Here is a 13,866-nt window from a genome sequence, read left to right on the forward strand (position 1 = left end):
TTCGCCAACTGCTACTGCTCAAGTCCCCGCTATCCAAGCCTCTCCGACTAATCGAGCTGCACCAACTCCTCAAGGTACGAATGGTCATGCCTTCATGACGAATGTGAATCAAGCCCAAAGCTCTAGTGATGTGGTGAATGGTACGTTCTTTGTTAATAACCATTCTGCTTCCGTGTTATTCGATACCGTTCCGATAAAAGTTTTATCTCGTTAGACTTTGCATACATTATTGATAAACCTTGGGATAGGTTGTCTAAGCCTTTTACCGTAGAAGTAGCTAATGGGAATTCGATTACCATAGATTCGGTTGTTCGGGATTGTGTCATAGTTCTTAATAAGGTCAAGTTCCGCTTAGATCTTATTCCCATGCAAATGACTAGTTTTGATGTCATAGTTGGGATGGATTGGTTAACTTTGAATCACGTTGAGGTCGTTTGTTTTGAGAAGTTCCTTCGTATACCTCTTCAAGATGGTTGTATTCTTAAAGTATTCGGTAGTACGCCTGCTTCTAAGCTTAATCTCATGTCATGTTTTTAAGCTCAACGTTATTTGCGTAAGAAGTGCGTTGCCTTTTTGGCGCTCGTGGTGGAGAAAGATAAGGAGAAGAAGAAGATTCAAGATATTCCCATTGTGCGTGATTTTTCCGACATCTTTCCCGATGATGTTGTTGGACTTCCTCCTATTCGTCAAGTCGAGTTTCATATTGACCCCGTACCTGGAGCTAATCCCGTTGCAAAGCACCCTACCCTCTTGCACCGTCCGAAATGCAAGAGCTTTCGAGCCAACTACAAGAACTCTCCGATAAGGATTTCATTCGCCCGAGTTATTCTTCTTGGGGCGCATCTGTTTTGTTTGTAAAGAAGAAGGATGGATCATTTCGTATGTGCTTCGACTACCGTGAACTCAACAAGCTTACCGTCAAGAACCGTTACCCGCTCCCTCGTATTGACGATTTTTTTGATCAACTTCAAGGAGCCGCTTGCTTCTTGAAGATCGATCTCCGTTTGGGTTATAATCAACTTCGCGTTAATGAAGAGGACATACCCAAGACTGCATTCCGTACTCGATATGGGCATTACGAATTTTGTGTTATGCCTTTTGGGCTAACCAACGCACCCGCAGTTTTCATGGATCTCATGAACCGTGTGTGTAAACCCTACTTGGACAAATTCGTAATTGTTTTCATCAATGACATTTTGATCTACGCGAAATTCGAAAACGATCACAAAGAGCATCTACATGCTATCCTTGACCTCCTATGGAAGGAACAATTGTATGCCAAGTTTTTGAAGTGTGAGTTTTAGCTTAAGGAAGTTCAATTTTTGGGCCATATCATTAACGACAAAGGTGTCGATGTTGATCCCGCAAAGATTGAAGCCGTCAAGAATTGGAAGACACCGACGTCTCCCACCGAAGTTTGTTCTTTTCTTGGTTTGGCGGGATATTACCTTCGTTTCATTCGTAACTTCTCGAAGATTGCATTGCCCCTCACCGCTCTTACACATAAAGGTAAACGTTACGAGTGGGGGTCAAAGCAAGAGGAAACGTTTCAAACTCTTAAGGACATGCTTTGTAATGCTCCTATTCTTCCTCTTCCCAAAGGTGTTGAAGATTTCATTGTATTCTGTGATGCCTCTAACCAAGGCCTAGGTTGTATTCTTATGCAACGAGGCAAGGCTATAGCGTATGCTTCGAGACAACTCAATGTTCACTAAAAGAATTATACGACGCATGATCTCGAGCTTGGTGTCGTTGTATTCGCCTTAAAGAATTGGAGACATTAGCTCTATGGTACCAAATGCGTAGTATTTACCGATCATAAGATTCTTCAACACATTTTCGACCAAAAGGAACTCAACATGAGACAATGTTGTTGGGCCGAGTTTCTTAGCGACTATGATTGCGAGATTCGCTACCATCCCGGTAAAGCGAATGTCGTGGCCGACGCTCTTAGCCATAAGAAACAAGTCAAATCCGTGTTGCTTACTTGTGTTCTTGTTCAAAATGATCCCGAAGTGCGTGTTCTTAATGCGCAACACGAGTCGGTCACCGAAGGCAACATGTATGACGAGATGTCGTGTGGTGCGGAATCTCAGTTAGAAACCAAGCCCAATGGTTTAATTTATTTCCTTAATTGATTATGGATTCCCGATTGTGATGACCTTCGCACATTCATAATGGACGAAGCTCATAAGTCACGATATTCCGTACATCCCGGTACTGGTAAAATGTACGTCGACCTTCGTTCCATCTTTTGGTGGACCAGAATGAAGAAAGACATTGCTCTCTACGTTGCGAAATGTCTAACTTTCTCTAAAGTCAAAGCCGGGCATCATCGACCTTATGGTTTGCTCGAGCAACCTCCCATTCCAGAGTGGAAATGGGAAGATATTGCTATGGACTTCATTACTAAGCTTCCTTCGACCCGAAAGCAACATGATAGTATTTGGGTAATCATCGATCGTTTGGTGAAGTCTGCTCATTTCATTCCCATCAAGGAAACGTATTCTGTTGATCGATTGGCGCATATTTACGTTGAAAGGATTGTTTGTCATCATGGAACTCCATTAACCATTATCTCCGATAGAGATGGTCGTTTCACTTCTCGTTTTTGGAAGTCTCTTCAATCCGCTTTGGGAACTCATTTGGATCTTAGTAATGCTTATCATCCGAAATCTAATGGTCAATCTGAGCGCACGATTCAAAACCTTGAAGATATGCTTCGCTCATGTGTCCTCGATTTTGGGGGGCAATTGGGATATTCATCTACCACTTATTGAGTTTTCGTATAACAATAGCTTTCACTCTAGCATTGGTATGGCATCTTTCGAAGCTCTTTATGGCCGAAAATGTCATTTTCCTATTTGTTGGAATGAAGTTGGAGAATCTCAAGTTACTGGTCCGGAGTTAGTTCAAGAAACGACTGATCGTATTGCTCAAATCCGCCAAAATTTACTCGCTACTCGTAGTCGTTAAAAGAGTTATGCGGATAAACGTAGGAAATGTCTCGAGTTTAACGTTGGTGATCGTGTTCTACTCAAAGTATATCCATGGAAAGGTGTTGTGAGATTTGGAAAGAAAGGGAAGTTATCTCCTCGTTCCGTTGGTCCTTTTGAAATCATTGAGTGTATTGGTCCTGTTGCTTATAGACTCGAACTTCCATCTGAACTCTCAAATGTTCATCCGGTATTTCATGTTTCTAACTTGAAGAAGTGTCTTGCCGAGGGTAATTTCAAAATACCTCTCGATGAAGTTCGTACTGATAAGACCATGCATTTCGTTGAAAGACCCATTGAGATCAAGGACCATAAGGTTAAAGTTACGAAGCATAGTCGTATTACCGTTAGTCAAGGTGTGTTGGGAATCGAATCAAGGAGCTGAGTTTACTTGGGAATGTGAAGATCAAATGAAGGAGAAGTATCCTCATCTGTTCGCTACAGCTATTCTCTAATTTCGGGACGAAATTCCTAAAAGTAGGGGATACTGACATTTCGGGTTTTTATCGTAGTCGGTTGTTTTGTTTTATCCGTATTTGCACGATATTCGGATCCTAATCCTTAATAATACTTTGCAATTATGAGTTACTAATTTTCCTTTTATTCACTTTTAGCCCTTCATGTTTATTCATTGTTTAAATCCTATTTATATCTTAAAATGTTCATAAAATGGTCAAATAAAAACTAAAGGGACTAAAGTTGTCAATTTGTGAAACCTACCTCTTGGACACCCGGGTCTCCGCACGGTGGCTAGCCCACATGTTGGCCGCGCAGCGGGGTGGCCTAGATGGGCAGAATCTTAGTTCGTTATCGTTTATTAGCTCGTTTATGGTATAAAATCAAGTATTTTAGGCACGTTTGAGTAGATTAAGGACCAAGTAAACGTATTATAGTCAAAATACAAGTCCTAATTAGTTTCCTTCTGCCCAAGAACGAATCTTTGTGTTTATTTTATTGATTTTATCAATAAAACCATATTTACTTGCTTAATCGAGTAAAAAAGCCCATAAATAGTTCGTTATAGCTTTTCCTATATAAACAACCTTCAAATCTCTGTCACAAAACTTTACCCCAACCCTAGATATCATTCTCAGCCATCACCCTCTCTTCCATCTCATATTCTTCTTGATTTTTGGTGTTTTGTTGAAGAACCGTTCATAAACCGGTTGACTTTGCAAGTTTAAGGACCTATGACTTGTTATATCTCATTGTTCGTTCACTTTCCGGCTAAGTTGTAAACTGAGTTTTCATTCATAAACATTTCCTAGTTGATAACCTTCAATCAATTTCTGATATTGAAGGGTATTGGCTGGTCAATTGCTTTAAAAACCTAAAAAGGCAAAATAGTCAATCTGTTTGACTTATCGTTTTCTCATACTTCTGGTCGGACTCAACGTTTGGTCCAGAAGACTTTTCTTCTCGTAATAAAATTTTAAGGGTTCTGACCAAAACCCGACTTCCGACTCAAAGTTCAGATTCTGGTCAGGATTCGACTCGTTTAACTATTAAAATTAACATAACTCAAGTTCTACTTATCCGTTTGGATTGATTCCAGTGGCATTAAGTTCGTTTTTACTTATACTTTCATACCTCTAAGTTTCAGGTCATGTTGATTATCTTCGTTTGGCGCGTTAATCGGAAGACTCTTATTTATTCTTAATATTTTATTAACTCACTTAATATCTAAGGTGAGTTTTGTCATTCCCCCGTTTTACTTATTTTCTAATATTTTGAGGGCGTATACGTACTTAAAGTATTTGTATTATATATATCTTAACATTAGCAAACGTTGTATGGTGTGTGAATTGCTAAACATAATTGCTACTTGCTTACTTGGTTATTTTGCGCATTTGGAGAGGTCCACCATATTCTCATATAGTATGATCATACGATCATCTAGTTTAAACGGCGCTCAATTCGCTTGGCAATGGTTCACTTAACACTTATTTTCTCATTGGTTTGGTTACATTTACCGCTTTACTTACGTTTTTCTATATTTCATATTATATATATCATTGCAAAACTGATGACTTGCTCACTCAACATTATTGTTGACAAAACTATTCTATTTTCTACGCATATGCAGGTTATCGCTTGAACTAAGGATGGAGTATTGGATTGCTAAATGAGACCACAGGCTTTATTATCAAGAACAATTTAATTTAAGTTATTTGGATTATTTCTATTTTTGTTAAAAGATATTGTTATGGATTATTTGTCTATTTATGGATATTGTGATTGGAATTTATTAAATAAATTATTAGATATTGTCACAATTATTGTATAATAGTTACCTCGAGCTATGAGCAATCATGCTCACGCCCCGACATTTCCGCCTTAGATTAGGGTGTGACATATTGACCAAAATTGAATACACGGCTTACCTAGGCTCTAAATTGCTATATAAACACAATGAAAACTCAATTAAACCTACACACACAATACTACAACATCACGAATCAAAACCCTAACTCAATTATCATATACGAAGCTGTTAAGACGTGATTTGGGTCCGAGTCTAGGCCGTGAAGTCTAGTCATCGTTCTCCCCTGTTTAATCACCAATTCTGGTAACTGAATTATGATTAACAATTGTTTTCAATCGATAGCCAAAACCCCCAAATCAATTTAAACAAACAACAAACAAATAAGCGGGTTCAAGATTCTAGGGTTTTAAAGTGGATTTGGGGTTAAACTCGAAATTGGTTATATATTAATCTGCAGGTTATTTCTCACAAACTAACACACCAGCTCGTTGGCTGGTGTGTGTGTGTGTGTGTATGATAAGTCTGGAACCGGTTCAGGCCCAGATTCGAACCCCATGTACCCGGTTTTGTTTATTTATTTTATTTTATTAAAATTCCTTGTTTTCTTTTTGTTTCATATTAATGAAAATAATAAACAAACATTATTTTAGCGAAACCGAACCTCGAAAGTGTTATTTTGGCCATGGCTTTGCGCCATAGGTATGCATACACATATACACATAAACATACATATATATACATATAATACTATAAAACAAATATTATTTTACTTATTTATTTATTCATATTTATTTATTTATTCATTTATAGTACTAAACCGATCTAGTTCAAAGGTCCGAATAAATTCTTCCATGTTCTTTATATATATATGAATTTGTTTTTAAATTAATGTTTCATTTAAACATATATATAATGTTATTAATACTTAATATCGGGTAGTTATTAATAAAATTCAATTACTTGAAAATATTAATATGGATAAAATATATATCGCTTACCAAATAATAGCATTAACACAAATAATAATAATAATAATAATAATAATAATAATAATAATCTTAAAGTGTATGGCGTGCGTGTGAGTTTCATATAATTGGAATATACACGATAATTTTGATAATTTTATAATAATTATTAAAAATTCATGGAAGATATATGTGTCATCTAATAAGCAAAATAAAATAAAGTAAATACAGGTTAATATTCAAATAAAATTTAAGTTACAATATTCTGTTTTGTAACTTACTAATAGTAATTAATAGTTACCACAAAAAGAAAATTGTTCACTTGACTAACATGACCTTATAATTAATAATTAAATAAATAAGAAGAAAAATTATGATTGGTTCCTCGCACTTCTTGCCCTAAAAATACTTCTGAAAAGAATCAATTCCTATATATATAATAGAGATAGAGAATGCAAGAGGAGATAGTGGTTGAGACAGAACGGTTATAGAGCAGCTGAGGCGATTTCAGGCTGCTTACCGGTGACTGGTCGTTGGGATTGGAGTGAGCTGATAGTGTTATGCCTCAGCAGCTCGTGTACCTAGCAGCTCAGAGGACTAACAGCTCAATTAATGATAATTACTCTAGAGAGGGAGACCTCTTAGTAGGTAGTATTTTAGAGATAATATTCTGGAGAGTATTATTCTAGAGTATGGAAATATAGTGAGAGAGTGAGAGAGTTGTAACGAAGAGAGAGTAGAGAGAATGAGATGATAACACAATATGTGGTGGTCTCCTTTTATAGGCACGGTGGGAGCTTCCCCGGGGAAGCTTAAGATTCTATAAGATGAATGAGTCAACTCCTCCTTTTAGCTTACTCAGGCAAGCCATCCCTCTTTGATGTAACTTGTAGTCTGCTTTGAGCCTGCAAACAGACATAATTGCTTCTCATCATACTTAAGCTTTATGTCACATAAGAGGTGTTAGACTTTAGCTTTATGTCACATCAGATGTGTCAACCTAATGTGTATTGTAACGAGGAGCTTCTCTTGCCAGCCCAGTTATGGTGATGAAGCTTCAAGCTTTCCAACTTAACAGCTAGAGCTTGTAACTTCTTAGTTGTTAGGCTTCTTTAGCTTGTGACTAGGTATGAGTACCCACGTCATCAGTGTATTATTAATCATTATTATTATATTAGTAGTACTGCAGCTGCTCCTTCTCTTCTGCTACTACTGTTATTATAAAATGTTTGTTGTTTGACAAAGTCCCTATGAATGCACATGGAGCTTGTTTAATTGATTATGGGTTCATTTGAATCCATTAAAAAACGGTATATAGATTTGAGTCAATTCAAATTTTCAAACCGATAAATTTGGGCTACTCAAATTATGCAAGTAAATCCGGATCATTATTGTAAAACGACAAAACAGTAAAAGACGTCCTTTACGTTTAGACGCTTTTACAATAGACGTCCTTTCGCGAAACAAATGGCAGAAAGCATACTGTATGTTTCAAATTTCTTTCATGTTACGTCCTTTGACCCTAACCCAGTTAACTTTTCTCGTTAAATATGGTCATGTGCAAGGCCTATGTGGGTAGTTTCGTAAATATACATAATTATTAACCAAGAAAATAAAGAAAACTCCCTCTTTTCGATATCCACCATCACCATCCACCCCATCTTCAATCTCTTTCTATAAAATTAACCACCCCTACCATCACCACCACCTGTTGACGCCTCCAGTTTCCGGGTCGCCCTACACCAGATGGACCCACCGCTCCGGCAGCCGCTGCAGATCTATCAAGATCAGGCGCTGCGCGTGCCGGACCAATATCCGACGAACATGTGGTCACTCCATGACCTACTCCGACCACATAGACTCAAGATATCAAGATTAAATAGCTCAAATGTCAATTTTATGCATTTCTCCTAAATCAAGCAAAAAAATACAAGCCCTAGATACATTTAACAACTAAATTTGGGGGATGTTGAAAATTAACTTGAAATTGAACATACAAGATTCATCCGCCGTTGTACACTCGATCTCCCACCTTCCTAGCCACCACCTACCACCACATCTGAGCCTTACTTACCTACCGCCTCCACTTCTCTATCTCCTCTATAGGTAAAGATTGCTCCAATTATGTTGAATTGTTGTTGTAGGTTAATTAGATCTGGTTGATTTAGAGAGAGAGAGAGCATGGTGGTGGCTGGATATGATTTAGAGAGAGAGTATGGTGGCGGATGGAGATGATTTATAGAGAGAGAGAGGATGATGGTGGTCGGAGTTGGATATGGTTATGGTAATGGTGCAGAGAGAGAGAGAGAGAGATATGAATGAAGTTGCAGGTTTTTAGAGAGAGAGAGAGGGAGCTATCTTTATGTATTTTCATTTTAGCTAAAAGGTTGAGTTATCTGGACAAATAATCCCTCAAGGAGCAAAAGTCGAACGACCCTCGTGTGTTTTGCACATGACCAGATTTAAGGAAAAAATTTAACTGGGTTAGTGCGAAAGGACGTAACGTGATAGAGTTTTTAAACATAAAAGATGATTTCTGCCATTTCTTTCGCCAAAGGACGTCCAATGAAACAGCATACAAACATAAAGGACTAGTTTTGTTGTTTTGTCTTATAAAACTTACTAACTTAAAACTTTAGAAATCAAAATAAACATGCACTACCCACCACCACTAGGGGTGTTTTTCGGCATTTTTTGGGTCGGGTTTTCGGGTTTTAAAGTTTTAAATCTTGGCCCAAAACCCAACCCAAATCTCTCACGGGTTTTCTGGTTCGGGTAATTCGGGTTCGGGTCTTTTCGGGTTGGGTTAATCGGGTTTCGAATATCCAAGAAAACAAACAAACAAAAGAAAAAAAACAAAAAAAAAATTAAAATTAAAAATTACAATGCTAAAATTAAAACAACATATTCTTCTTTGCTTATAACACAAACTAGATTTTGTCCCCCGTATTACGGGGTTGTTTTACATTATTCATTTTTAATATTTATATATGTATATTTGGATTTTAATTTTATTTATTGTAAGAAAGTTAATAATTAATATACTTAAGGTTTGATGATGAAATGGTTTCATAAATAAATGATATGTTATAATCCGGTTTAAAAGTTATCTGGGTTTGGTGATACCCATTACCCTTTATTTTCTTTATTATAAAATTGTTTCTTAATTTTAAATAATATATTTATTTAAATAAAATAGGATATTAATTTTTAGTATATCCCTATTTTATAGGATTTTCATATCAAATATTTGATTAGATTAATTTTTAATATAATGAGATGTTATAACCTGTTTAAGAGTTATCTGGGTTTTGTGAGACCTTTACCCGTGAATTCGGGTTAAATGCGTGAGAAGCCTTCATTTACAAATAAAGCAATATAATGGCTTAAGAGAATGGATGTTTTACATTTTTCGTTTTTAATATTTATTTTTTGGATTTTAATTTTCTTTATTGTAAGAAAGTTAATAATATACTTAGAGTTTGATGATGAAATGGTTTCATAAATAAATGATATGTGATAACCCGTTTAAAGGTTATTTGGATTTGGTGACCCATTACCAGCTTATGTTTTTTACTATAAAATTGTTTATTAATTATAAATAATATCTTTTTCTTTTTAAATTGGATATTAAATTTTAGTATATCCCTATTTTATAGGATTTTCATATCAAATAATTGGTAAGATTAATTTTTAATTTAATGAGATGTTATAACCTGTTTAATAGTTATCTGGTCTTTGTAAGACACATACCCATGAATTTGGGTTAAATCAATGAGAGGCCTTCATTTAAAAATTAAGTAATCTGGTTGCTTCCATAAAAGGGGGGAGCGACCACATCGCGACACGTAGGATTTTAGGGGTTTCGTTTATATATATTATAGATAGATAATCATATAACAACCAACATAACTTGAAAAAATAATTCAAAAGAAGAGTAAAACTAACTCGAACCTTAATCGTATTCAATCGGGTTTGATTTGGTTGTTCGTTTCGGTTGCTATTAGTAATAAACGGAAAACATAAATTAATAATAAGCAATCGATCTATAATAGTTAGAATGACAACAATCGATTAGAGCCAGATTCTAATAACTTTAGTGGCTATGACTTAGCTTATTATACCTAAAAATATATTTAATTTCAAAACGAAAAGTTTATTCGGGTTTTTTGGGTTGACCCGGAACTTATAAATCAAACCCGAGAACCAACCCAAATTACTCTGGTTCGTGTTCGGGTTAGTCTTTTTTTAGGTTCGGGTTCTTCGAGACGGGTTAGTTTAAGTTCGAGTACGGGTTTTTTCGAATTGGGTTTCGAGTTTCGGGTAAAAATAACAGCCCTAACCACCACATCATCCCCACCCTCCCGACCTTCACTTTCATCCCTCTCCCTCTGCCGTAGCTTCACCTAATCGTCACCCGCCACCCTACTATAAATCAATTATTATAGTAGGGGAACTCATTTTACATGTCTTTTTCTATTGTAAAAGAACACAATTGAAGGTGAAATCATTCTCGTGGAACCCGTTTTGACAAGAATCAAGTTTGACACAAACCCATTTTAACCCATTAATCAACTTGATTCGCCAAGGTTTATAAAAGCTTTTATTTTATTATTTTTCTCGCAAGGCATTTCCAAGATTCCAAAATTTGTTGCAAGTACAAAGTGTCATGGTTACACATTCTCACAAATTATACTACTAATCTTTAGAACGTTTATTCAACCTGATAAAAATTTTCAAATAAATAAAATCAACTTATCAGCTCAGTTCTTCTGGTGTCAGACCCAGATTTAAACTTTCCTCACCACCTTTCACTAAAGTAAAAAAACATCAAATCTGCTAGAGCTTTTGTCTCACACTTCTAACTACAACAATTACAAAAACAAGTTCAATTAAGAAACGTCACCGAGAGCAATAATTAAGCAAATTTCCAACAACATCGCACAAAATAATTATCAGCTAGCATATGCGAGAACATGAGACCTCACATCACGTTCCATGGTTAACACCTCCGGTGAGTCTCCAACTGGCTACCAGGTGCAGAGCAAGATACTAAATTTAGCAAGACAGAAACAGCCCGGACCGATACAGACACGGGCTGAGCCCCAAAGGCTAATAAACTAGAGAAACTTGCAAATGGTTGTTTTGCATTTGGATCATATTTGGAGTGGACCGGTCACATCACTTGTAGAACCAGAATCTTTTTTCAAAGAAAGGTTTGCAAATTGAGCTTCGAGTTTATCCTTGCTGGCGGTTCGCCGGTGGTTTGGTGGCGGTGGTGGTGGTTGTTGCTGTTGCTGATATAAGGCCCGCAGTCTCCCTATTTCCCTCTCAAGAACTTCATGCTCCACTGATAAAACAAGTTGATTCCATGAGGTTGTTTGATTCTTTTAAAGATAATTAGTGTCACATGATTACAAAGGTTAGATGATTTTAGTAGAAACTTACTGTATTTGATAAGTTGCTCCTGAGCCAAATTATCTAACCGTTGTTTTAACGCTTTATTCTCCATGCCCAGAATAAGACTTTGCTGGTTTAGAAATTCCACCTCAGCAGCCACCTCAGAACCTTCTGCCTGCAAACATAGCAGATATAATATATTAATACGACCTGGTTTGAATAGATGCGAGACGTATTTTTTGTGTTCTAATCTACCTGTAAAGCTTGTACATTCTTTTCCAGCTCAGCAATATACTGAAGCTTCCGGACCCGCGAACGTTGAGCAAATTGCCTGTATTAGGTCATTAAGATTAATGGATGCTATTAGATAGGTTCATTTATTAAGCAAGCGAACCGAAAGAACATGAACAGAGCTAGTTCGTTCATTTAACTTTAACCGAAGAAACAAACGAACATGAGAATTTAAATGAACGGATTACTTGTTCGTGTTCGTCCGTTAAGAAAATGAAAGTGTTCGTGTTCACTAATGTCCGTTCGTTAATATCCTAAACGAATGGTTCACGAACGTAAACCAATGTTCATAGATACAAAAATGAATATAAACGAATACAAATGAACAAGCATAAACCAACACGAGTTAAAAGTAAACGTGAATATCCAAATTAAAGACTAAAATAACATCATCGTAACATCAAACATTTGAAAATTGGAGATATATCCAAACAAAGGGTTTCAAAATATGATAATCATATTGATATTAGTATTAAATAAATTTGAATGCATATTTATATGAATGAACAGCTATAAATGAGCATAAACGAACGAAAATAAACAAACGTTCACGAATGTAAAAGAACGAATGAGACATTTGTTCATTTCCGTTCTTAATTAAACAAAAATTGTGTTCATGTTCGTTTGTTTATTAAATGAACAAACATAAATGAACTTCCCGCGAAACAATTCACTATTGGTTCGTTTACAGGCCTATTCGAGTATGACAACACTACAGGAAAACTTATAACTAAGACGGTATTAGATAGGGTCATTTGTCTATATAACCAGCAGAGAAAGAAATTAACTAGTCAATATGCTTACTGTTTGGCCCGTTTTGTGTCTGTTTCTGATGTGGAACCCTTGTTGCCAGTAGGATCTTTTCTTTCAGAAGTATCTGGATCTTTCCGTGCAGATTCAACCGCTTCTTTTTTCTCAGTTGCAATGGAGGCATTTTTATCACCTTCTCGTGAAAAACCGGGAGATTTAGAGCGTTGAAGAACATAGTTATGTGTTGATGGATGATTCTTATTATTAAACATCGCATTCGGATCCGCATAAAAAGACGGGGTTTGAAAATCTTTATACAAGTCAAAGTCTTGAGATCCCCATGAAGGAGCAGGACTCAAATTTCTCAAACGGTTTCCGGTTTGTGCTTGATATTCATTGTAAGCAGCATTAGCAGCTTCCATGTATGCAAACGAGTCACTTGATGAACGCCTGTGCCCTCGTTTTACTGGTGTTTCGGGTTCGTTAAGAAGATCATCCAGCCAATCAGGTTGTTCTTCTATCAGAACGCTTTCAGATGAGGTACGTTGATGATGTGGATTCCCTTCTCTATACTTTGGTGGGCCTTTCGGCCCAGGCCCAATTGCAGAGTTTGAGACATAATCAGCGTATGATGGAGCAGTGCTGGGAAATGGGCTTTTAGGGGGGAGTAACGAGTGCTTTCCATTGTACATCATACTTTTCATCGTTGAAGGCCTATTGGAGTTTGCCATTGTACAGATCCCTGATAAACACCAAAACCAAAAGTTTATTAAATATGAAAACTTGTACAGTTTACAGCTTACATTAAACAATTATGCATATTATTTTTCATGTGAATGTGGAAGTACAATACATATATGCAGTCAATGTGCTTCTTACTGGTTCAGATTTAAGTTGATCTTTGAATCTAACAGCATTTGCAATGAATTCATATTAGGAAAACAAATAAATACGTAAATAAATAAATACAGAGATATGACTAAGTAATCAAGTAAATTAGATCACAACGGCGGCCTTAAATTACTATTACAACCCAAGGTGGGCAAAAAAAACCTGTTAACTGAAGCAACCCGAAAATCGAACTGGTTTGGAACCGATTATCTAGAAACCGGTTTGGAACCAATTGAATCCATAGGTTCGGAATTGGTTTGTAATTCTCTCAACAGAAACCGGTTAACCGAACCAAAACCAGTCAAAA

The 13,866-nt window shown here is 36.4% G+C and overlaps 1 protein-coding gene across 1 annotated transcript; it reads right to left on the reverse strand.

The window, feature by feature from the left end:
* Positions 1–11,139: 11,139 nt before the first annotated feature.
* On the reverse strand, positions 11,140–13,399 carry LOC143529382 (uncharacterized protein At4g06598-like). The gene is made up of 4 exons (XM_077025195.1): positions 12,723–13,399; positions 11,883–11,958; positions 11,676–11,802; positions 11,140–11,577 (listed from the first exon to the last, which is right to left on the reverse strand). The coding sequence occupies exons 1-4, from the start codon at positions 13,397–13,399 to the stop codon at positions 11,384–11,386; spliced, it is 1,074 nt and encodes a 357-aa protein (XP_076881310.1). The 3' UTR covers positions 11,140–11,383.
* Positions 13,400–13,866: the final 467 nt, after the last annotated feature.

The sequence above is a fragment of the Bidens hawaiensis genome, unplaced genomic scaffold (genome assembly GCF_021521415.1).
Source record: "Bidens hawaiensis isolate Kalapana, Puna unplaced genomic scaffold, B.hawaiensis_p1.1 tig00008537_1, whole genome shotgun sequence".
Classification (NCBI taxonomy): Eukaryota; Viridiplantae; Streptophyta; class Magnoliopsida; order Asterales; family Asteraceae; genus Bidens; species Bidens hawaiensis.

What these genes read in the sequence shown, in the direction of transcription:
- LOC143529382 (XM_077025195.1), bottom strand. Translation starts at nt 13,399, where the DNA reads ATGGCAAACTCCAATAGGCCTTCAACGATGAAAAGTATGATGTACAAT. An exon ending in GACACAAAACGGGCCAAACA is followed by an intron (nt 11,959 to 12,722) that starts GTAAGCATATTG and finishes GACCTAATACAG; the next exon opens with GCAATTTGCTCAACGTTCGC. An exon ending in AGAATGTACAAGCTTTACAG is followed by an intron (nt 11,803 to 11,882) that starts GTAGATTAGAAC and finishes CTATGTTTGCAG; the next exon opens with GCAGAAGGTTCTGAGGTGGC.